Source organism: Podarcis cretensis (genome assembly GCF_951804945.1).
Source record: "Podarcis cretensis genome assembly, chromosome: 6".
NCBI lineage: Eukaryota > Metazoa > Chordata > Lepidosauria > Squamata > Lacertidae > Podarcis > Podarcis cretensis.
In genome coordinates this window covers 3,164,410-3,188,812 of record NC_137175.1, presented here as the reverse complement: position 1 = coordinate 3,188,812, position 24,403 = coordinate 3,164,410, and the positions used below count along the sequence as shown (strand labels likewise).

Below are 24,403 nucleotides of genomic sequence, written 5' to 3'. Positions count from 1 at the left end.
CATTTGATGCCAGTGTCTTTACAAAGTTTTCCGAGCTGCGTTTTAAGCTGTTGATTCATTCTTTCGACCTGTCCTGAGGAAGGTGGATGGTATGGGGTATGTAGCTTCCATTTAATTCCGAGGGCACTGGCAACCTGTTGAGTTATGTCGGATGTGAAATGTGAGCCCCTATCGCTGTCTATGTGTCGGGGAACTCCAAAGCGGGGTATGATCTCTTGTAATAGAATCTTTGCAACAATGTGGGCAGTTGCTCTGCGAGTGGGGAAACATTCGACCCACCCGGTCAACTGGTCGATGATTACCAAGGCATGCTTGTAGCCTAGGCAGGGTGGTAGGTCTATAAAATCTATCTGAAGACTTTCGAATGGGACAAAAGCCCATGGTCTGGCCCCTGGTGGACATCTGGCGGTATGTTTTGGGTTAAAGCTCTGGCAAGTATGGCAATTCTTTACAGCAGCTTTAGCGGCGAGGGCAAGACCTGGGGCATACCAGCAGCGTTGCATTGTGTCTATAAGGTTGTCTCTGCCCCAGTGGGTACGTTGGTGTAGGACTCTCAAATGTTTGGGTACCCATAGTCTGGGCATTATGAGCCTTCCGTCTGGGAAGTACCAAACGCCATTTTCTAAGTGGGCCCCTTGTTCCTCCCATCTTTTAACCTCCTCTGGGGTCGCAGTTTTGTACATCTTTGTGAAATCTATGTCTGATAAAACTTGTGGTCCCTGGAACTCATTGTCTGCAGAGAAGGGTTGAAGGGCTGCCTCCTGTGCCGCGCTGTCAGCGCGTCGGTTCCCTGTTGAGATTGAGTCTCTCCCTTTCGTATGTGCCTTACAATGTACTACTGCAATGGCTTCAGGAAGGTGTATAGAGTTCATGAGACGCTGTACCAGGGTAGCATGTGCAATTTGGGTCCCTGCTGCAGTCAAGAAACCCCTTTGCAACCAGATCTGGCCCGTGGCGTGAACTAACCCGAAGCAATATTTTGAATCTGTGTAGATGGTAATTCTTTGCCCTGCCCCTAATTCACAAGCTCTGATTAGGGCGATTAGTTCAGCCGCTTGCGCACTGTATTTGGCATGGACAGGTCGTGCTTCTAAGATTTCGCTGTCAGTGACTATGGCATATCCACTTTTTCGTTCCCCACCCACAACCTTGGAGCTTCCATCTGTATACAGGATGAGGTCAGGGTCCGTTAAAGGAAGGTAGTCAAGATCTTCCCGTGGTTTTTCCACATGGCGGACTATTTGAGAACAGTCGTGATGTGGGGTGCCGTCGTCAGGGAGGGGCAGGAGGGTTGCAGGGTTGAGAGAATTTACTCTTTTTATGGTGACATTTGAGGGACTGAGGAGGATGGCCTCGTATCTGTTTAAGCGTTGTATTGTGAAGCGTTGACATCCTTGTAAGCTAAGGAGGGTAGCGACAGCATGGGGAACGTTCACGGTTAGTTCGTGTCCTAGGACAGTTTCCTGCGCTTTTTCCAGCAGCAGGGCTGCAGCTGCTACAGCTCTAAGGCACCCCACGTTTCCTAGTACAGTAGTGTCCAACTGAAGGCTATAATAAGCGACGGGCCTATTCCTTCCTTGAAATTGCTGCGTGAGGACACCCGAAGCTACTCCCTTATTTTCGTGCACATATAGAGAAAAGGGTAGTCTGTAGTCCGGGAGTCCGAGGGCAGGTGAGGTTCTCAATTCTCTTTTAATAGATTCAAAGGCTTCAAGCGCCTCTGCAGACCATTGTAGTTGATCTGGGGCATTGTCATGTGTCATTGCTGTAAGGGGGCGGGTGAATTCTCCGTAGCGCGGAATCCATGCTCGGCAGAACCCGCTCATTCCGATGAAACCTCGGAGTTGTCTCTTAGTCTTTGGTAGGGGTAATTTGGTTATCGCCTCAATTCTGTCTGTAGTTAGTGCCCGGGTGCCCTCTCCTAGGATGTGGCCAAGATATTTAACTTCCTTTTTACAATATTGTATCTTTTTCGGGGATACTTTATGTCCTTTTTGTGCTAGTATGTTTAGGAGGGCTATAGTATCCTTTTTGCAGGATTCCAGATCCCGTGCACAGAGTAAAATGTCGTCAACGTAAAGCCTCAGGGCAGAACCTCCGGGTAGGTTTACGTCCGACAAATCCTGATGTAGTATAGATGAGAAGATGGCCGGGGATTCTACATATCCTTGGGGTAAGCGGGTCCACGTTAGTTGCCCTGTCTGCCATGTGAAAGCGAAGAGGAATTGGCTTTCCGGGTGCACGGGGATGCTGAAGAAGGCAGAACATAGGTCTATGACGGAATAGACCACAGTTTCCTCTGGGATGGTGCTTAAAAGATGGTGCGGATTCGCGACTACAGCATGTCTAGGGATGACAAAGGAATTCACCAGCCTGAGGTCCTGTACCAAGCGCCATTTGGTGGGATTTGTATTGGGCTTTTTGACGGGAAGAAGGGGGGTATTACAAGGAGAGGCACATGAGACTAAAACTCCCATCCTCAAGAATTCCTCGATCATCGGGGTCAGTCCGTCTATGGCGTCTGGAGGAAGTGGGTATTGCTTGGTACAGGGGAATGGTAAATCCTTCCTGTAGTTGATCTTTACTGGTATTGCGGACTTTAGGAGTCCGACGGAGGTCGACTCGGTTCCCCATAGGAAAGGGGAAACGCTACTTAGTAATTCGGGTGGAAGATCAATGGGTGTAGTGTGGACTTCCTGTAGGACCCCTTGAAAACTGAAGAGGGATTCATTTGGCATGTGTAAATAAATCCCTTCTTGGCCACATTGTATGGTGGCGTTTAATTTACAGAGCAGATCCCTCCCCAAGAGGTTGACAGGGCTAGATGTCAGTAAGAAGGTGTGCTTAACAGATAGAGGTCCAACGGAAACTTTTGCAGGCTTGGAAAGAGGGCAGTTTCGGGGAATTCCATCCAGTCCCATTACGGTTCTGGTTTCTTCCCCGGGGATCAAATGGCTGTTAGTGAGGGTGGAATAAGTGGCTCCCGTATCTAAGAGGCAATCGTAAGATTGGCCATCGATTTGCATAGTGCAGATCGGATCGGAGGAGGATAGTTGCAAGACGGGGCAAAGAAAAGGGAAAGAGGCGGGATCTGCTTCTAGTTGTCAATGCGACTTATACTCGTCTATCACCATTTCATGGGCTGGATCAATGGTGCGGTTTTCCGGCTTGAAGGGATTTATTGGATCTTGAGTGGGGTTCCTGGGTCTAGGTTGTGGAGGGGGTGGACCCGCACGATGTGGCGGCTGGGTTCTAGGTGGAATATATCCATATGAGGTGTCTGATCCTCTGGGTCTGGGGTAGACAGGGTCCCGATAATCCGTTCTGTAAGTTTTTGTGTCTCCGTACTCTGGTCCTGCAGTGTCAGTTAGGAGGGGGCAAAATTTCCTTATGTGTCCTCTTTCTTCGCATTTGTAACAAATACGTTTGTCTCGGAAGTCAGGTCCCCTTTGGTTGCTTCTGTCTTTGTAAAGAGGGACCCCTCCTGCATAAGCTAATACTCGCGGAGAGTCGGGCCTCTGATCTTTCTTTCTCCGCTCGTCCCTTGAATTAAAGACTGACTTGGCGATGGAAAGAATTTCAGTTATAGTTTTTCCATCATATCCCAGGTGTGAGTTTAGGGCCTTCCGTATATCTGCCGTTGCTTGGTCTTTGAAGAAGCCTTTTACTATGACTTCATGTTGGGGGCTCTCCGGGTCTATCCCGCCCCAGGTTTTAATTGCAGATACCAAGCGGGAGTAATAGTCGGACGGGTGTTCTTCTGGCCCTTGCAGAATGGCTTGGACTTTTGTCCAGTTTACGGTTCGCTGACCAGCAGCTTTGATTCCATCTAAGATGGCCTTTTTAAAAATCTTTAATCCCCATATCCCGTCAGTGGTGTTATAATCCCAGTCCGGATCATTAAGGATCGTCTGGGCGGTTAGAGGGGCCATGGAGGCAGGACGATTTGGCTGGTAGTCTTCTCGGGTTAGAGCCTCCCCCGCCTTTGCTAGTATTTCTCTCTTTTCTGCCTCATTAAAAAGGGCCCCTAGCAGCATGTGCACATCTGCCCAAGTGGGGTTGTGAGTGGAGAAGATGGTGGCCACCTGACGGTGACATTTGTCAGGGTCATCTCTTAAGGAGGGCATCTTGTCAGACCAGTTCATCAAGTCCGAAGTAAGAAACGGCTGATGAGTAAAAACTATGCGGGGTGGGTCTCCTGCCCTGACTGGGGGTATGGGTAATGCTCGCAGAGGGAAAGCGCCCTCTATGTCTCCGTTTTGCGGAGTATCCTTGTTTCTAGTCCTGCTGGAGACGGGTCCCTCTCTTCCTCCGTTAAGGAGTTGCCCGTTGAGTAAGGGTTCAAGGCCCAAGTCTGCTGGGCCTTCCCTTAAGTTGTGTATATTTGAGGGTGGGTTGGACGGCGAGGTATTCAGTATGTTTTGAGGATGGGCAGTAGCGGGTGGGATGGTTACGCCTTCTCTTAGTCCCGCACCTTGGGAAGGGGTAGCATCGGGTGGATTTGTTACGGCTTCCCTTAGTCCCGCGCCCCCTCCACCAGCTTCTGTTCTGTCACCTGCCCCAGGTCCTGGCGGTCGGGGAGCCCGTGGTTCGGGGTAGTAGAAAGGAACGAGGGTCCTTTCCAGCTGTTCCTCCTGGGTTCTGATCTCATCATAGGGAGGGGGTCCGTTGGGTTTTAAAACAGCCATTTGACGGGCAATTTGGGCTTGCTGCCGTTGAAATAGTTCGCGGGCTTCGACAAAGACATTTAGGTAGTATAGTTGACGGGGCTTCTCGTCAGCTAAATAGGACTTAAGTGCTTGCATTCTTGTGAGGTTAAAGGAACCATGAGGTGGCCATTTAGAAAGTGGTTCCAGGTGGTGGGTGAAGGCAACCCACGAGACGTTACAGAGATCCCTCAGTTTAGATTTTGAGAGTCCCTTTCTCCCTCTCAATTCCTTCCAGTTGAGGAGGACAAATTGCAGAGGGGTATCGGAGTCCTCTCTAGAGCAGAAAGGCTTCATAGAAGCCTTGTCGCCAGGAGGAGTCCAGTCAGAGTGTTGGGAAGCGTGGGCTCCCATTTCTTTATCCTACAAAATGGGGTTTCGCTAGCGGCACGTCCTACAGACTAAAGGATAGTCGGACAGGAAATGGGGAGAGAGAGAAAAAGGAAAAAAGAAAGAAAAAAAAGGAGGGGGGTGGAGAGAAGGCAGAGAAATAGTTTTTTTGGTTTTTTTTCTCTTTTTTTTTTTCTTTTTCAGTAATTAAGGTACCTCGGTTTATCCCTATAGAGCTTAATCTCGTCTACTATTGAACCGTAATTAATCTCACATTCACAACTCTCAAACATCAGCCTTGAACTCACGGGTCTCTCTCTTTACCCGATACACAAACACAAATCCTAGAGTTTCACCGCAGTACTGCTTACACAACTGGTCCTAGTGTGGGGCCCCAATCCGTGAGCCGCCCCTTCTACCCTTCACGACAGCCTCCTGCCTAGCCGTTGTGACTAAGTTCGGAGCCCCTACTGAACGCTTGCGCAGTGCAATGCCAGATTGGGGTCCGAGAAAATGAAAGTTTGGAAAGGAAACAAATGACCTTGCGTTCTCACGTACCCGGGTCATCCCTAACAAAGGTCGCCGGGCAGGAGGGGCGGCTTCATTTGCATGATTAGAGGAGAGAGAGAGGAGAGAGAGTGCTTTGAAGGACGCCTCTGGACGACTCCGAGAGAGGGACGTCAGAGAAAAACGGTAAAGAGCCACGCTTTCCCGGACTCAATTCCAAGACGGAAAACGGGGGAGAAAAGGGATAGAGAGATAAGACGTTCCTGGACGACCCCGAGGGGGAACGTCGGAAAACAGTAAAGTACCACAATTTCCCCGGACACGTTCCGCGTAAGAAATTGGGGGGAGAGAAAGGGAAAGATGAGAGAGAGAGAGAGGAGAGAGAGAGCTTTGAAGGACGCCTCTGGACGACTCCGAGAGAGGGACGTCAGATAGTAAAGTTCCGCGACCTCCCTGGCCACTTTCCGAAAGGGGAGGATCGGGGGAGAAAAGGATAAAGTTGAACGTTCCTGGCCGACCCCGAGAGGGAACGTCGGAAATGAAAGAAGGAAAGTCTGGCTGTCGTGAGGACGTTTATTTCCACCCGCCACCCAATGTGTTTTCTTCAAACCATACTCACGTTCGAAGATGTCCCCCGCAGATCCCGGGATCCTTTTCTTTTAGCCGGCTTTTACCTCGCCTTTGCTCTCTCTGGTCGGACTTCTGGTGACGGTTGATTACCGCCCGCAAAGAGGAGGCAGGGAGAGGAAGAAAAGGATCCCTGGGCTAAGGTTGCCCAGTGGCGCCCGATCCCCTCTATCTCCCCTCTCACCTCTGCAGGAGAACCAAGTGTCCCTGAGCACGGTCGCCAAAACTGTTACCGGAAAATCCGAGGGCTCTCTTGGACAAATGAAGACACCAACCAGAGCAATTCAGAGCAAAACAGCAGCCAGTAGGCTCGGTCTTTATTTAAGGAAAAGACTGTCGCGACAGGACTTCCACCGCCCACGAGGTGAAGCAAGATGGAAGCCCCGAACAAAGGACGACCCTAACTTTTATTAATTGCTAATCCCCCAAGCTACACCCCCAGAATTACATCATATTTACATCACGATTACATCAAAATTGGGAGGAGTCGAGGAGGGGTTACACAGGTAATCCGAGAGTCCTGACACCTGGCCGGAGCCCCCTCTCCCCATCCCACATGAGTCATTTTCAAAAACAAAAGAAGGGCGAGGTTTCCTGCCCCCTGAGGGGAATCCTGGCCAGAGTCCTTTGTGAGAGTCTGTGCGGAATACACTAAAACATGCCGGTTATTGTGTTCCTGATAGCCTTTCGTCTGGGCCCATCACGATGGCCATCAAGGTGATCACATCAGCTGGGAAGCTCTCCAGAGTACGTGACTGCCCGGTCAAAAGATTATGGCTGCCGTGCATCAGGTCACCCCCCTTCGATAGCCTTTGTAATATGGAGTAGAATAAAAGTGGTCCGATGAAAATCCGAGGTACGGCTGATTTTTGGCGAATTTATGAAGAATATTGTCCTTGTAGTTCGAAGTACTTTCACTTTTCGGAAGCAACTTGCTACATTTTGATTAGATCAGTCACGGTCAATTGAACTCGGAAACATTGTATTGAGAGCTGTCAAGAGGTGAGGGAAAAAGCGCTTGCAGCCTGCAGTACCAGCGTGGCTGCCGCAAGGGGCGCTGTTCGACAATGTTGATTGGCTGAGACGGCCGTTGCTTACCGTAAAGTTCAGGCGGCCGGTCTACTGGCAATAAAGATAGGGCGATGCGGAGCGCTATTTTGGAAAGCTGTCAGGTTCGCGCTTCCTTATTTACGGAAGGCTTTCCTTAAGAGATGGCCCTCTAAAGGAACATCTCTAGGGTTAGAGGGGGAGATACGTGTGTGTGAGTATGGTGCTTGTGTGAAACACGTGTTAAGGGGGGGGGGTGATTTCCGGCGACAGTTGAAACTGTGATGAAGTGTTTTGAGGGGACAAATCACAAAAAAATCACAAAAGCGATTGTGCTGGTTTTGGTAGTGGGCTGCATGTGCAGGATATCTGCTGGAGGGGCAACCCCCCCCCCAACCTATACATAAATTCCTGCAACACTCCTAACAATAATTGCACATGGCGTCTGAAGTGCCCAGGGAACGTGGCTTGAAGCTCAAGGAACTAATGTTCTTTCAACTGAGTCGAGCATCCTTCGGGAGAAACGGCGCCCCAAAGACACCTGCCCTTTGCAGCGCACACAACTGCCGCCCTTACCAAAGATGGCGACTATGCTTCGGCGCGTAAGGTCACGGTAGGGTAAAACACCTTCAGCAGCCAATGACGCTCCACGCTCTCACCAGAGCGCGTTTACCAGCACTAAAGATGACGTTCCGCTCAAACCGCCGCATCTTACCCACGAAAAAGATGGCTGCCTCACTTATTTCACCCCCCCCCTCCATTGCCCCTAGTAAAGATGGCGAGGAGAGGGGGAGTAGCCGTTCTGCCAATACCCAAAATGGAGACGCGGAAAGGAGGTGCGCTTATTTCCTCCCCTCTCAACAACAACAACAACAAAAAACCACACCCCACAGCTAAGCTGTTCTCGCGAGCTGACTCTCCTTTCGTGGAGGCTTCCCGCCTTTTCCAGCGGGGCGAGCGGGAGAGAGCGACTCCGCCGGGCGGAAGGCCTTTCCCCCCAGCGGCGACGGCCTGCTTCCGTCTCCATGGCGACGAGCCGCCTCGGCCAACCGCGAGCCGCTTCCGCTGACGTCGCCGCCGACACGTGGATCCAAGATGGCGGCGTCTGGGGTGCTGGTGAGTGGGGAGGCCGGGGAGCCTCCTTCCCCTCGCGCTGTCTCGCGGCCGCCGGGGGCTCTGAGGGCCCCTTTCTCGGGCGGGGGTCGCTTCGCTTCGCGGGCCCAGACCCCTCCCCGGCCCTTTCCGGAGGGGAGGGGGCGTGGGGGGGTGGAGATGAGGGGGCCTCCTTTGCGCGCCTGACGGGACCCTCCTGAGGTGACACGCGCACCCCGGAGAAACCCCTCGCCCAACCCCCGAAGTCGCCGAAGGCGAAGGCGAAGGCGTCCCTCCCTCCGAAGCTCTCCCCGGGAGGGAGGCGGGCCGAGGCGTCCCCGCCTGTGGCTCTTCTTTGGGACGCCCGACCAGCAGCAGCAAGCTCTGAGGGCTCGCCTCGGCAGTCTGCGTCCCTTCCTTGCAGGGGGTGGGCTGGATGACCCTGGGGGTCCCTCCCAGCCCCGCGGTTCGGCGACAGGCAACAACAACGGCGCGTCCGCTTTTCGTTGCTCCCGCGTGGCGATCCTGCGACTTGATGGAATTGCCTTAGATGGTCTTGGTGAACTGAAAAAAAACCAACAAGACATTGCGATCTCTGTAATGTCAAACACGGTAGCATACAAATGAAGCCAGTGGCAATAAATTCATCCAAGCGATGCAAAAAAAAAGAAAAAGAAAAGAAAAAGGCCTAGTAATTCGAATTGATATTCTGTTGCAACTGTTTCAAAAACGATGGGTAGCAATGCTTTATCACCTGTTTTGTGAGGTCTGCCTGAAAAGCAGTATATCAATCAGTGCTGGTGACACTAACAGACTCAAAATAGCCGAAAAGGTGGAAACTGCAACCGGAACCAGATGTCATCTACTGATGGGACATTATTTCTCCCATCCTTGCTATCTGTATTTTGTAACATGCCTTGCTGGTTCACTGTGTTCTGTGTGCAACTGGATTCCAGTCTCAAATCTCACATTCCCTATAGAGCTCTTGTTTTACACAGCCGGATTGGGCCAGGAATGATGCTGTTGTCCATGGATAGGCAAACTAGGGGCTGGATCCGGCCCAATCGCCTTCTAAATCTGGCCTGCGGACGGTCTGGGAATGAGTGTGTTTTTACATGAGTAGAATGTGCCCTTTTATTTAAAATGCATCCCTGAGTTGTTGGGTAGAGGAATTCATTCATTATTATTTTTTTCAAAATATAGTCTGAGGGTCTAGAGACAGTGGGCCGGCCCCTTGCTGAAAAAGTTTGCTGACCCCTGCTGTAGTGCCTCTAAAGAGGTTGCCATTTTCAAGGACTCCTGCTGTGTTTAGACAGCTGTGGTCCAGCTTTCAGGAAGTTGTTGGGGCTGGGTGACCAACCTGAGATTGTGTTCCTGTCTCGAGGAAAATTACTGGTGAATTTGCTCTGAATCGAGATTGTGTTCTGGATCCCATGTTGCAGGGACTCCTTGCACAGCCCGAGACAAAGTTTGTGTCCTTTGTCAACCTTGTGTTTGCATTCAGAGCTTTCTTGCAACACGCCTGGAGGCAGAGAGTAGCATCACTTCCTTTTCTGTATGCTAACAACCAGAAGCAGTGAGTTTCGGTGCACTGCACACCAAAGCTCTGCCATAAACTTGATAAGAATCACACAGGCTGGAGCAGCTTAACGGGCTCAGTCACGGCAGTGGAATTTTGTTGGGCAGGGCACCTTGTGGTCATTTGATGATCTCAAGGTTGAGTCCACATGTCTAAAGGCAAACAGTTTTGTGTCACAGTTTTCTAGTGCTGATACTTGTCTTCTGTACTCTTAACTTGTGGAACATGTTGTTTCTGCAAGGAGGATGATACTCAGTGATGATGTGAGAAGGTATAGAGAGCTCTTATCTCATTCCCTTTCTGCAGAGGATTATCTCTGTGGGGAGGAGGAGGGGAGGCCTTATTCCTATTAATGCAAGGCCAGAAGTCCATCTGCTCCAGCACCCTTTTCACCGCATAGGCTGGCCATATACCGTACTTTGGGAAAGACAGCAGCTCAGTGATATATTTGCCTGGAACATGGAATTTCCTGATTGGTTGATCTGTCTATCCATTTCCATGAACATGCCTAATTCATTTTTGAAGCCATCCAAATTATTCATTATTATTTACTGAATTTCTATACTGCGCTTCGTCCGAAGATCATCAGGCGATTCACAACATAAAAATGAGAACACAAAATACATAATAAAGCAAACAAAAGTGACAACCCCACGCTCACAAACACATTTAAAAGGCCATAGAATGGTTAATCAGCCAAAGGCCTGGTTACAGAGAAACGTTTTTACCTGGCCTCTAAAGATATGTAATGATGGCACCAGAGAGAGGCACTGCAAAAAAAGACCTATTCTTGTGATGCCACCTTCCAGACCACTTGTGAAAGAGGCACACAGAGAAGTGCCTCAGAAGATGAGCTCAGGGGCCAAGTTGGTTCATATTGTGAGAGGCGGTCCATGCGGTATTGCTGTCCTGAGCCGTTTAAGCCTTTATAGGTCAAAACCAACACTTTTAGTTGGGCCTGGAAAATAATTGGCAGCCAACCCAGTCCAGCCAGGATCTTGTGACCATCTCCTCACCTTGTGACAGCAGATGCTATAAATTAACTATGCATAGTGTGAAAGGGCACTCTCTTATCTGCCCTGAAGCTCCTGCCAGTTTCATTAAGTTCCCTCTGCCCACCTCCTCCGCACAATGCTTACTGGTGTCCAGCTTTTGTGAACTTGGTATGAGGAGGTGAGCACAAGGAGAAATTGCCAAGGGAGATTCTGGGCATCAGTTTTCGCAACAATTTAGAAAGCCCCATTGGAACTTGCATCTCAGTAAACATGCCTAGGATTGCATTTGCTTCAGAGAGCAGGACAATATGTGGAAACTGTGAGGAAGCAGATATAGGTTAAATGAAACAGTAAAAACTGTTTGGCAGTGGAACCTTTGGGTAGGTGTGGGTCTTTCTTCCTGGAAATGTAAACAGAGGCTGGGCATCAGTCGGCGAGGCTGTAGATGCAATATTTTTTGTACTGGGCCAGGAGTTGGACTAGATGCTCTTTGAGGCTTCTCCCAACTCTGAAATTATATTATTCTTACTCTGTACTTTGAGACCTGAGTCTCGTCTCTTCCTTCCCTACCACACCCTCAAATTTTCTTACCTAGTTACATTAGCTTCTTGAGTTGTGATGTTTGCACAGTTTTTAACTGTCCTGGTTTTGGAGAAGGGCGGGTTTATTTTATTTTTTAAAATGCACATAGCCTAAAAATGCTATATGTGGTTGAGACTTTTAGGGCGTTATTCGCAAAACAAGTGACTGCTCTACAGCGCCAACTTGAGGCTCACCTCTGTTGTCTTGCTTCCACTGCTGTTCCCCTGCCTCCCCTTTGCCTTCAATTTTTTATATATATAAAATTTTTGAACCCTGTTTTTGTTTTGAATCCTGACAAGACAGAAGTACTGTTTCTGGGGGACAGGGGGCGGGCTGGTGTGGAGGACTCCCTGGCCCTGAATAGGGTAACTGTGCCCCTGAAGGACCAGGTGCGCAGCCTGGGAGTCATTTTGGACTCACAGCTGTCCATGAAGGCGCAGGTCAATTCTGTATCCAGGGCAGCTGTCTACCAACTCCACCTGGTACGCAGGCTGAGACCCTACCTGCCCGCGGACTGTCTCGCCAGAGTGGTGCATGCTCTAGTTATCTCCCGCTTGGACTACTGCAATGCGCTCTATGTGGGGCTACCTTTGAAGGTGACTCGGAAACTACAACTAATCCAGAATGCGGCAGCTAGACTGGTGACTGGGGGCGGCCGCCGAGACCACATAACACCGGTCTTGAAAGACCTACATTGGCTCCCAGTACGTTTCCGAGCACAATTCAAAGTGCTGGTGTTGACCTTTAAAGCCCTAAACGGCCTCGGCCCAGTATACCTGAAGGAGCGTCTCCACCCCCATCGTTCTGCCCGGACGCTGAGGTCCAGCGCCGAGGGCCTTCTGGCGGTTCCCTCACTGCGAGAAGCAAAGCTACAGGGAACCAGGCAGAGGGCCTTCTCGGTCGTGGCGCCTGCCCTGTGGAACGCCCTCCCATCAGATGTCAAAGCGATAAATAACTACCTGACATTCAGAAGACATCTTAAGGCAGCCCTGTTCAGGGAAGTTTTTAATCTGTGATATTTTAGTGTATTTTTGGTTTTTATGGAAGCCGCCCAGAGTGGCTGGGGAAACCCAGCCAGATGGGCGGGGTACAAATAATAAATTATTATTATTATTATTATTATTATTATTATTATTATTATTATTATTATTTGAGCCATACATTTACGTTGGACACAATCAGTGAGCAACTTTGCCTCACATTCTGTTGAATGAATGTGACTTAAGCAAGAGCTTACTTCTGCTTCAAATGCAGCTGTTTCTCACACTTGCCGAAAAGCTCCTTAATTCTGACACTTGCTCAGCCACCCAAGTGTGGCCTAGAAAGGTTGCTGACCCTGGTAATAGATAGGCCGATTGGTTAGGAACATAAGAAGAACACAGGAAACGGAGTCAGACTGGTGGTTCATCTAGCTCAGTATTGCCTACACTGACTGGCAGTGGTTCTCCAGGGATTCAGGCAGGGAACTATTCCCATCCCTACCTGAAGATGCTGAGAATTGAACCAGGCATCATCTGCTCGCAAGGCCAGTGCTTTACCACTAAGCTGCTGCCCTTCTCAGTTATGGTTGTAGTTGATTTATAGAAGTGGCTGCCAGTGTGTTTTGTAAAAAGGGTATTTTGCTACTCTTGCTTGGTTATGGTTTCTAAAGTTTTGGACAGGAGTTGCTGTCTATCCTGTGCTGCTTTTCAAGACTGTGTGTGTGTGCGCGCGCACGCACACACACACACACAGTGCACCACTTGATGTGTCAGTATGTCTTTTATTACTTTTTTATTTAGTTTCATTCAGTTGCACATTTTTAACACTTTACAATACATTCAAATTATAACTGTTTTCAGTACTGTGTGTGTGTTTGTTCCTTTTTCCTATCCTTGTGACTTCCCTCCACCACATTACAGCGTCTTCTACTTACATTTCTTTTGTGTTGTGAATATTGTTATTATTTTCATCCATAAAACATCTTTACAAAAATTTACGAAATTTAATCAATGCATATCAGTGGTTTTGTTTTGGAGCAATGTTTTGTCATATATTCTTTCACACATTCCCATTCTTTCCTAAATTTCTGATTTGATTGATATCTAATAGCTGCTGTCATTCAGGCCAATTTTACGAATTCACATACCTTACTTTGCCAATCTGCTTTTGATGGGACTATGTCCCCTTTCCAATTTTTAGCTATTAGTATTCTGGCAGCAGCTGTGGCATATAAAAACACTTTTTTCTTGTCGTTAGGGATATCTGTTGATAAGATACCTAATAGAAATGTTTTGGGATTTTTTCAAATGATGTTTTGAACATCTTTTTCCGTTCTTCGTGTATACTACTCCAGAATTTTTTAGTTTTTTCACATCCCCACCATACATGATACCTCATTTCTTCTACCATATTGCATCTCCAGCAAGTGTTAGATTTTAATTTATAGATCTTAGCTAGTTTAGTGGGAGTCATGTACCACCTGTATACCAGCTTCATGATATTTTCCCTTATTGTATAACAGTCAATGAATCTTATGTCTTGTTTCCACAGTTTTCCCCATTGCTCCATCTGGATGGAGTGGCCAATATCTTGGGCTCACTTGTGTCAAGATCTGTGAGGGTAGCTGAGAGACCGTTCTCTAGTGCAATGTCTGCAGATATGAGTCATGTTGTTTATGGATAAACAACCTTCTTTGTATTAGAGGAATTAGTTACTAGATCAGTCATCTGGGTCTCCTCCTCCCCTAGTCATCCTAGAGTTGAAATTGTGAAGAAATTGACTTTTGTAAGATTGGGCTGGTGGTGTGTCACTTAGAAGCAGGAGTTGGAAACAAAGGCCTTAGGGCAGTGTTCCTCAACCTTGGGCCTCCAGCTGTTTTTGGACTACAATTCCCATCATCCTTGACCACTGGTCTTGCTAGCGAGGGATGATGGGAGTTGTAGTCCAAAAACAGCTGGAGGCCCAAGGTTGGGGAACACTACCTTAGGGGACTTGTAGGCCACAAACCCTTTCCCTTCAGCTGGACCTGAGATGGACCTCTTGCTTGCCTGGATGGTGGCAGGTGAGGTGTTTGTGCGCCCAGAAGCTTTTAACTTTTTGTGGCTGGAATCCAGCCAATTGTACAAAGGCAAGAGCCTATCCTGGCTCATAGCCCCTTGAAAATTGCCCACAGAGGAATGTGGCCCTTGGTTTCATCTCCTTTGCTTTAAAGTCTGTAGTTTGAGATGTTGAGCTATGGGATGGATTTGTTGCTGTATCGCAGGCTTCCTCAATCTCGGCCCTCCAGATGTTTTGAGACTACAATTCCCATCATCCCTGACCACTGGTCCTGCTAGCTAGGGATCATGGGAGTTGTAGGCCAAAAACATCTGGAGGGCCGAGGTTGAGGAAGCCTGCTGTACCATTTGAGCCTGTAGGTGGGTGAACAAAATGTTGGAAAGTGTGTGTGTGAAATTCTGTAGTCCAATGACACATAATCACATGGTTCTTCCACTTCTCTGCTTAGCTGACAGTTATAAGTAATAGTCATTCCGCAAGTGTGTATGAGAGAGAAAATACTTGGGGAAGGGGGTTTAAGGCAGCAGTGGGAAATCTCCACCCTAAAGGTCTGCTCAGGCCCACGAGGCCATTTCTCCCAAACCTCAGCTGGTTGCCCAAGACATGTGATATGGGACTTGCTGTTGTCAGGGGAAGTGCAGCAAGTGGATCCTAGAGAGGAGGCCTTCTCAGTGGTGGCACCCCACTTACGGAATAGCCAACCCAGAGAGGCTCACCTGGTGCCCTCTGCATGGACTTTTCAGCATCTTTTTATTACCTAGGCATTTTAAAACAAACCCTGGGCTTCTTAAATTAACTGTGCATTCTTGGTCCTCGAGTATGTTTTGCAGATGAGCTGAAAATATGTTTTGTTCTAAATTTTTACTTTTTAAAAAATAGTTTTCAATTACTGTACTTCTAAATGCTACTTGCTTTTCGTTTTGTAAACTAGAGAATTTTAGTGGTTTTAATGATGGATGAGTGTATAATTTGAATAAATAAAGGATGTTGAAATGGGTCTTGAATGGGTAGACTGGATTCCTGCCCCCCTAAACTCAAGAACTGCATTCTTACTGTAAAGAAGGCAGAGAGAGAGTTGTGGTGGATGAGAGAGCTACGCACTGACTTCGATACCCTGCATTTCTTAAGGGTTTCTCTTTCCTCGAGAATGGAAAGTTTTCTGTCTCCAGTAAGACAGGGTCCGGCTTCCTGACCTGGCCTACACCCGAGAGGCTTAGATTTGTTGCCTTCTGCGTGATGCCTCACGATTGGTCTCCGTTTCTCAGCTAGAATTCCCTCTTTCTTTTAAAGAAACAAAACTTTCGGGGTTTTAGTGGCGGCAAATAGATTAGGTATCACTCTTGGTTTCCCCTCTGTCTGCGACTTCTGCAGTTCTTGCGGATTTGCCCAAAATTACTGAGCCAGCTGTGTGGCTCAGTTTTGTGTTCAGGCTTAAAAGCAAACAAACAGCCAACCAGTGTTGGGAATTGCTTGCATCTCCCTGAATGCCTTTGGCTATGGAGACAAAATCTCCTTTCTCGTTGCAGGAGAAGCTCACGTGTCCAGTGGTGCTACTGCTCCTGTGCCATGGGGTGAGCAGTTTCTACGTGCCGGGGGTGGCACCCATCAACTTCCACCAAAAGGATCCTGTAGAAATAAAGGTAGGTTGGTGAAGTGGTTGACCATTTGAATAGGCACACACCGTGTGTGTGTGTGTGTGTGTGTGTGTGTGTGTGTAACAATAATAAACAGTGGTACTTATGCCAACCTGGAATACCATTAGTTAGCTATATTTGCGAAACAGTAATAATGCCCTTAGGGCCGCGGCTGGCGCTGTGGGTTAAACCACAGAGCTTAGGACTTTCCAATCAGAAGATCGGCGGTTCGAATCCCCGCGATGGGGTGAGCTCCTGTTGCTCGGTCCCTGCTCCATTAGCAGAAGGACTGCACTAGCACTTCCAAAATTCTCCCCCCTCCACCCCCGAATGTGGGCTGTGCCCTCCTCAAATCTGCTCCAAAGGGTTGGGGGTAACTCCTAGAACAGATTTAGGAGGCACTCAGGGGAAGGAGAAGGGACGCGGGTGGTGCTGTGGGTTAAACCACAGAGCCTAGGACTTGCCGATCAGAAGGTTGGCAGTTAGAATCCCCGCGATGGGGTGAGCTCCTGTTGCTCGGTCCCTGCTCCTGCCAACATAGCAGTTTGAAAGCACGTCAAAGTGCAAGTAGATAAATAGGTACCGCTCCAGCGGGAAGGTAAACGGCGTTTCCGTGCGCTGCTCTGGTTCGCCAGAAGCGGCTTAGTCATGCTGGCCACATGACCCGGAAGCTGTACGCCAGCTCCCTCGGCCAATAAAGCGAGATGAGTGCCGCAACCCCAGAGTCGGTCACGACTGGACCTTAATGGTCAGGGGTCCCTTTACCTTTAATAATGCCCTTTTAAAAAAGGATGAATTATTACGTTAAACGTTTTGTACTTTCCTTCCCCCATAAGAGCTCAGAGTGGAATACATAGGTTTATTATTACTTAATATTTTATTTTTATTACATTTATATCCTGCCCTTCCTCCCAAAGTTGCCCAGTGAGGTGTGTCTCATAACATCCTCCTTCTCTCGTGTTGGGCTGAATGTCTGTGAGACTGGCTTGATGCCATCTAATGAGTGAGGGTTGCCTTCCGGTTTGGAAATGCTTGTAGCTCTAGCCAGCAGCTAGCTGGCAGGAGGAGCGTCTGCTGTGCAGCTAAGTTGGCTCCAGCTGCTGTAGGGCTAGCGAGCAAGCTGCCCTTAGGAAAGGGCTCGCTAATGAAACTATAAGGAGAAAAGGTACCTATGACCATGATCAAACAATAGATGATTACCCGGCAATATTTGGCAGTTCGGTTGGGCCATTTGTGAACCCTGGTGGGAGCCTTGAAGGAACTGAGAGCGCTTTGCAAAGTAGTGACAGCATTCCCAAGCAACGTTTTCTTGAGCTGTGGCTTTTGGACACCAATGAGAGGAATACATCTCTCACGCCCTACAACATGAGCTGCTAACATGGCACCCACGGGTGCATGTGGGCCTTCAAAGTCTCTTTGTGGTGCTGCAGGGTCTGATCCCCCAAGCCTGTTTGTGGTGTGGGGGTACAGCTGATCAGGCGAGAGTCGACTCCCATCATCCCTGACCATTGGCCATGGTGGTTGGGGCTGATGGGAATTGGAGTCCCACAACATCCAAAGGGCCACCATGCTGATTTCCCTTCCTCTAAAGCGTAGGTCTGTGTAGATATGCCTGGGAAAAGAGAGAGTGCAAGAGAAAGGGCAAAGAGACATTTACTTTAAAAAAATAAAAACTGGGAATCATGTTGCAATAAAACTGCATCCCAAACCTGAAAATGTTGAAGTCTGTTCTAAAGTGTTATAGAATGCTGAATACCCTGTGAAGCCTTTTAAAAAATTGTAGGTTCCATTCCCGTAATGTTTTCCTTGCAGCTATAACAAGCTGAAAACCACAGTGGTTTCCTCTGTCTGTGCTTCAGCATTTTTGAGGGGTGTGGGTAGGATCAAGTACTACAGGAAGTTAAGTTCTCCAAGACCATTAATACATGGTTCTGGGGTTGTTTGCAGCCTCTTGGGGGCAGGTCAGACATAGGCTCAAACCTTCTGTGGCCTCTTTGTTTTATTTTTTACTAAAGCTGTGGGCTTTATCTTGCATATAAGCTTCCACACTGATGCCAGCAAGGTTTGGCAAGTCCTGCAGAGCATAAAAACATTTTTATGCGGCCAAGCCCTGGTGTCTTGATGGCCATATCCTGTCTTGTATGTTTCCTCTGTGTTACATAATTTATCTCCATGGAAGGGGTAGAGGGGCATTGGTCCAGTTGTAAAGGTGGAAACTAGGGAACTTCCTTCCCTCTTGGTAGAGCTGGAACAATGAATCTGATAATCCCCTTGTTTTTCCAGGCTGTGAAGCTCACCAGTTCACGAACGCAGCTACCTTATGAATATTACTCCTTACCTTTCTGCCATCCACAGACAGTCACATATAAAGCTGAAAATCTAGGTAAGGGCACAGAGTCCTCCACTTTTCTTTGCGTACTTTGGTGTCTGTGGTTGACCGCAGGATCCGTGCGCTGTGTACATGAAGTGGGGGCACCCATTCCAGCCCTTTCCTCAAGGCCCTGGCTCCAGCATATTGCAGTCTCCCCTTCCTCTACTATTGCCTGTAGTCTAGAATGCAATGGGCAATCAGTTATTCATTTGGGCTGACGCTCTTTCACTCTCCTTGTGTGGAATGCTTTAATCATGAGGGTGGATCTCTCTGGGGAAAGTGGTAGTTTCTAAATGGAAGGGTTGAGGTGCCAGTCCCACCCAGAATGCCTGGTAAAGAAGAATAAAGCAAGCACATGGTCCTCCCCCAATAACACGGGTGGTATATTCCAGTGTTTTGGGCCACCGCCCCTTAGTTCCATAAAGTGATCCCAGTGCCCTCTAGCCTATGAAAAGCATTATTCAGAATGGCCGTTTGCATGACCCGCTAAGGAAGATAAAAACACTATAAAATTCAAAACAGTAACAATTAATTGCACATTTATTCCAAATCCAGTTGAAACTATTTAGCTGAGTTAATTCAACAACAGCAGTGAACTGGATTCGGTGATACCAGCTTTTCAAAATACGATTGCCATTTACACCTCCAGCGGCCCCCTGCTACCCCCTTGCCTCTTAGTACCACCCCCAGGTAATCCCCCCAACAGGGGTGGTCCCGTCCCCTTTGGGAACCACTGGTGTGTTTGGATTATTTAACCTCTAAAGCTGCCTTGTCCTGAATCAGATCACTGGCCCACCTGGAAGAGCGATGGGGAACCTGTGTCTTTCCTGAAGTTGCTGGAGGGCAACTCCCATCATCCCTGACCATTGACCAAGGTGACTGTGGCTGATGGGAGTCATCAAAATCCAAAAACCTTTGGAAGGCCACAGGCTCCTGGCTCCTAATCTTGCCCACTAGAGTCTGTTCCAGCTGTCAGCTTGAGACTTGATATGTTTAGAGCAGGAGATGCAAAAGTTTGAAGGCTGGGGGTTTGTTCTGCCACTCACTGCTGTGAGCTCTCTCATTCTCATTCTCCCTGCCTGCCTTTCATTTGCAGGTGAGGTCCTTAGAGGGGACCGGATCGTCAACACGCCATTCCAGGTTTTCATGAACGTTGAGAAGAAGTGCGAGGTTTTGTGCGAATCCCCCAGCAAGCCTGTAACCCTGACCAAGGAAGCGAGCAAGCTGATCGCCGAACGGATCCAGGAGGAATACTATGTCCACCTGTGAGTCTCTGTCCTCTGAGCATGAGACAGAGCAACTCAGCGGGAGTCCTCCTTGCTTATGGCAAGTCAAGGAGGGGCCCCCTGGGTGGCAGCAGTGGGCAAGTAGCTCTGACTCGAGGGCTTATCTTTGCAGCATCGCTGACAACCTGCCTGTGGCCACGCGGCTGGAATTCTACTCGAACCGCGAGGAGGAAGAGAAGAACAAGGAGAAAGACATCCAGTTTGAGCATGGCTATCGGCTCGGGTTCATGGACAGCCGCAAGGTGAGGATGATAATAATAATAATAATAATAATTTATTATTTATACCCAGCCACTCTGTGCGGCTTCCAACAAAGTATTAAAATACAGTGGTCTGTTAAACATTAAAAGCTTCTCTAAACTGTGCTGCCTTCAGCTGTCTTCTAAAAGTCTGGTAGTTGTTCTTCTCTTTGACATCTGGCGGGAGGGCGTTCCACAGGGCAGGTGCCACCACCGAGATGGCCCTCTGCCTGGTTCCCTGTAACTTGGCTTCTCTCAGTGAGGGAACCGCTAGAAGGCCCTCGGTGCTGGACCTCAGTGTCCGGGCAGAACGATGGGGGTGGAGACACTCCTTCAGGTATACTGGACCGAGACCGTTTAGGGCTTTAAAGGTCAGCACCAACACTTTGAATTGTGCTTGGAAACGTACTGGGAGCCAATGTAGAGCTTTCAAGACCAGTGTTATGTGGTTTCAGTGGCTGCTCCCAGTCACCAGTCTAGCTGCCACATTCTGGATTAGTTGTAGTTTCCGGGTCACCTTCAAAGGTAGCCCCACGTAGAGCGCATTGCAGTAATCCAAGCGGGAGATAACTAGAGCATGTATTACTCTGGTGAGACAGACAGCGGGCAGGGAAGGTCTCATCCTGCGTACCAGATGGAGCTGGTAAACAGCTGCCCTGGACACAAAATTGACCTGTGCCTCCATGGACAGCTGCGAGTCCAGAATGACTCCCAGGCTGCGCACCTGGTCCCTCAGGGGCACAGTTACCCCATTCAGGACCAGGGAGTCCTCCACACCTGCCCACCTCCTGTCCCCCCCCCCCAAAACAGTACTTCTGTCTTGTCAGGATTCAACCTCAATCTGTTAGCCGCCATCCATCCTCCAACCACGGCAGTTCCCTTTAAAGCACACTTTATTTTGCATTGTTATACTGAATGTACCAACCATAGGTCTTTGAACTTTGCTGTGAATGTTGTATGGAAATATGAATGTGCATGTGCACACATGCCAGAAACTGAAAGGTGGCAGTGAGGAAAATTCAGGCGGTGTTTACCACAAACCTGCATGCTGCTCTCCCAAAGTATTTGAGCTGCCTGGACACTAAGCCTGCCTTCTCCTTCCTGCCCTCTGGAGATCAGGTGACACATAGACTGGTAAATGTGTGAGAGCTGGGAATTACTGTTTATTTGTCAGACACCTAAAGTTTTTCCTTCTGTGCTGTACAAAGATTTTTGTGCTGTACAGGGATTTTTAAAAGCCAAATGCTGACAGGCTTGCAGTCTAATGCGCCCCATACAAAAGAGGAAGCCTGGAATTTGAGAGCCAAATAAATATTAGCCCAATGGTTTGATATGGGCAATTTATTCTGATTTCCAAATTCTGAATTATCTTCTGCCGGGGGAGTGGGGGCAGCATCCTAAATGGGTTGCACGATCATAGCTTAACACGCTGGGCAGCTGGCCAGCTGTGATTGCACAAATTGAATGCACGCAAGATGGGTTTTCCATGCTGGGTTTTCCTGCTGTGGAAAGCACTTTTAAGCTCTCTGGCTTGCTTTTGGGGCTCTGGGAGGCTCTTGCATGAGACCTAGCAGGCGCCTCCCAGAGCCTCATAAGCAAGTCAGAAAGCTTAAATGCTCTCCGCCTTGCATGGTGGGCAAGGCTCACTCAGTGTGTTGGCCCTGGAACGGTAGGGGTGGTTGCACAGAGGGTGGTTCTGGCTATATGTGATATCAGCTTTTCACACAATCCCTGGAACCCACCCCCCAGGGCAGGTTGTGAGTCTGTAGTTTGATGTACAGTGGTACCTCTGGATGCGAACGGGATCCGTTCCGGAGCCCCGTTTGCATCCCGAGCAGAACACAACCTGCGCGTGCGCGGGTTGCAATTTGCCGCTTCTGCGCATGCGTGTGACGTCATTTTGAGCGTCTGCGCATGTGCGAGCAGTGAAACCCGGAAGTAACCCATTCCGTTACTTCTGGGTCACCGCGGAACGCAACCTGAAAACACTAAACCTGAAGCATATTTAACCCGAGGTATGACTGTATCTTCTAATCTGTACTCCCTTATCATGAAGAATTTGAGGAGAAGTGCAACACACGAAAGAGACCTCTGAGCCTGCAAACCACTTGGCGAGATAGTGCACATCACCCCAATTAATTTTTATTTTCTTCCTCCAGGGCTTCTAACATCTCTCTTGATATCCCATCTGTTCTAGTTCTACCTGCACAACCACCTCTCCTTCATCCTTTACTACCACAGAGAGGATGTGGAAGAGAACCAAGAGCCTACCTACAGGGTGGTCCGCTTTGAGGTCGTTCCGCAGAGCATTAAGCTTGCTGGTAAGAGAAGAGAGCAAGGGCTTTGTGTTGAGAAGGAGGGCCAAGCTCTGGACTTGAACTAAGAGGGACATTTTGGAGAAGAAAGTACAGGTGGGAGAGGAGATCCCATTGTATGATGTGTTTGGGGTGAGCTATGGGAGGGAGAGAGCAGCTCTTGCTCAGTCTTGAGGGTTTCTTGCATGTTCTCTCTGGCTGGCTTTAGGCGTGGACCCACAAAGCAGGAAAAGTACACAGAATGGGATTGGGAAACAGGAGCAGTTTGGGACACCAGGGATTCCTGACTTCACTCATTGGCAAAAAAACCATGGGCAGGCAGGTGCAGCCAGCCTGGTCCATTTCACGGAAATCGCTTAGAAGGGGACCTGCACATTTTGCAGAGTCACTGCTGGCCAATGCAGGTGAAGGGTGGGGAACCATAAATTGTTGGGACTCCCGTTTCCCTTGCCCCTGGCCATTGGCTGCACTGGGTGTGCAGCTGATGGGAGTCCTCTAGCACCATGGGAAGTGGGTGCATAGGCTTCCATCTCTGGTGTGGCGGGATCAAAGGTCTGACTCCATGAAAAACTGTTTCACGCACTGCTGCTTTTGCAGCAGGAACATGGTAGGGATACGTAGCTCAGGGCCATAGCTCAGTGGTAGAGCATCAATCCTCAGCATCTCTAGTAGGGTTGGGAGACACGCTGTGTCTGAAATTCTGGAGAGCCGCTGTAGACAATACTGAGCAAGATGGACCAATGGTCTTACTGTAAGGGCAGCTTCCTACATTCCTGTGTATGTGTTTGTGCAATCGGAGGAACATGCAGGGCAGCGCAGCCAGAGGATTGCCACGCGAGGCTAGTTGGGGGTGAGGGGACCCCAAGCTTGTATAGGGCCTGGGTCTCTGGAGTCAGGCTGCTTCTTCTGACGCGTGAGGTTTTTTTGCCCCCTAGATCTGAAAGCTGACGAAAAGGGTGCCTGTGTCCTGCCTGAAGCTGCCAACTCCGCTCCTCAAGAGATTGACCCCACGAAGGAGAACAAGCTGCTTTTTACCTACTCTGTGCATTGGGAGGTGAGGGCCGGGTTTTTTATTTGGGGAGGGGAGAGGAGAAAGAGGGGAGGAGGTGGAATTGGTGTAGGGGAAATGGTCACCGTGGGGAGAATATGTCCGAGGGCTGGGAAACCCTAATTAAAAGAAGAGTGGGAAACAGTGTTGGAGCATGGATATGGAGGGCCTCAGCTGTCTTTAAGGGAACTCCTTTCATCTCCTGTACATTTCTTTTAAAATCAAGTAGGTTCCCCACCACAGGTTAAGACTCAACAGAAGAAAGCTTGCTTCGGGTGCCACCTGCAAAGAAAAAATTACGGAGTCACAAAAACACCTTTCCCCAGGTTAGGACTACAACTCCCATCGGTCCCAGCCAGCATGCGCTGATGGAAGCTGCAGTCCAAGGCGTCAGGAGGGTGCCATGTTGAAGAAGCAGGGCTTTTTAGGTGGTGGCCCCCATCTTGTGAAAAGCCCTGCTCCATTTCAGCCTTTGGGGAACCTGTTAGGGCATTTCTGGCTGGTGTGCCTTTCTGTCCCCTAGTCTGCTGCTTTGGAATTGGGTGTGATTTGCCTTTTCGTGTCGTTCGTTCGTTTATTTATGTACAAGATTTACTGTAAATCCCTCTTTCTGTCAAGTGAATTGTAGCATGAACTTAGCAGCCTTTAGACCTCTGGATGATGCATGGGCCCAGAATTTGCAGTCCCAGGGAATCTTGTCGGTTGGAGCTGAATGTACATGCTAACAGGGAAGTGAGCAGAGGGGATGCCAGCTCCCTGTAGTTGCTCCTTCTCTGGTCAACAGAGCTGGTCTTCTCTTGATCTTTAGGATTATTGTCTTGTTTTCTTCTTGGGCAGCGGGGTGTGTGTGTGTGTGTGTGTGTTTGCATTTGCATTTGCATCCAGTGCCAGTCATGCTCTGAGTAGACTCACTGAAATCCATGGGCTAGCTGGGGCCTTTAATTTCTGAGTGGAACCTAGTTGAATACAACTCCTGTGGGTTATTTCTTTACAGTGGTGCCTCGCA

The 24,403-nt window shown here is 48.9% G+C and overlaps 1 protein-coding gene across 1 annotated transcript in view; it reads left to right on the top strand.

Moving 5' to 3' along the window:
- Nucleotides 1–8,208: 8,208 nt before the first annotated feature.
- The window catches only part of TM9SF4 (transmembrane 9 superfamily member 4), a 32,462-nt gene continuing 16,267 nt past the window's right edge, over nucleotides 8,209–24,403 (top strand). Inside the window, exons 1-7 of the mRNA XM_079979278.1 lie at nucleotides 8,209–8,333; nucleotides 16,031–16,144; nucleotides 18,422–18,521; nucleotides 19,606–19,774; nucleotides 19,908–20,037; nucleotides 22,232–22,355; nucleotides 23,285–23,403. Of these exons, the coding sequence (XP_079835404.1) occupies nucleotides 8,313–8,333; nucleotides 16,031–16,144; nucleotides 18,422–18,521; nucleotides 19,606–19,774; nucleotides 19,908–20,037; nucleotides 22,232–22,355; nucleotides 23,285–23,403 (777 nt within the window). The 5' untranslated portion in view covers nucleotides 8,209–8,312. The remainder of the gene's footprint in view (nucleotides 8,334–16,030; nucleotides 16,145–18,421; nucleotides 18,522–19,605; nucleotides 19,775–19,907; nucleotides 20,038–22,231; nucleotides 22,356–23,284; nucleotides 23,404–24,403) is intronic.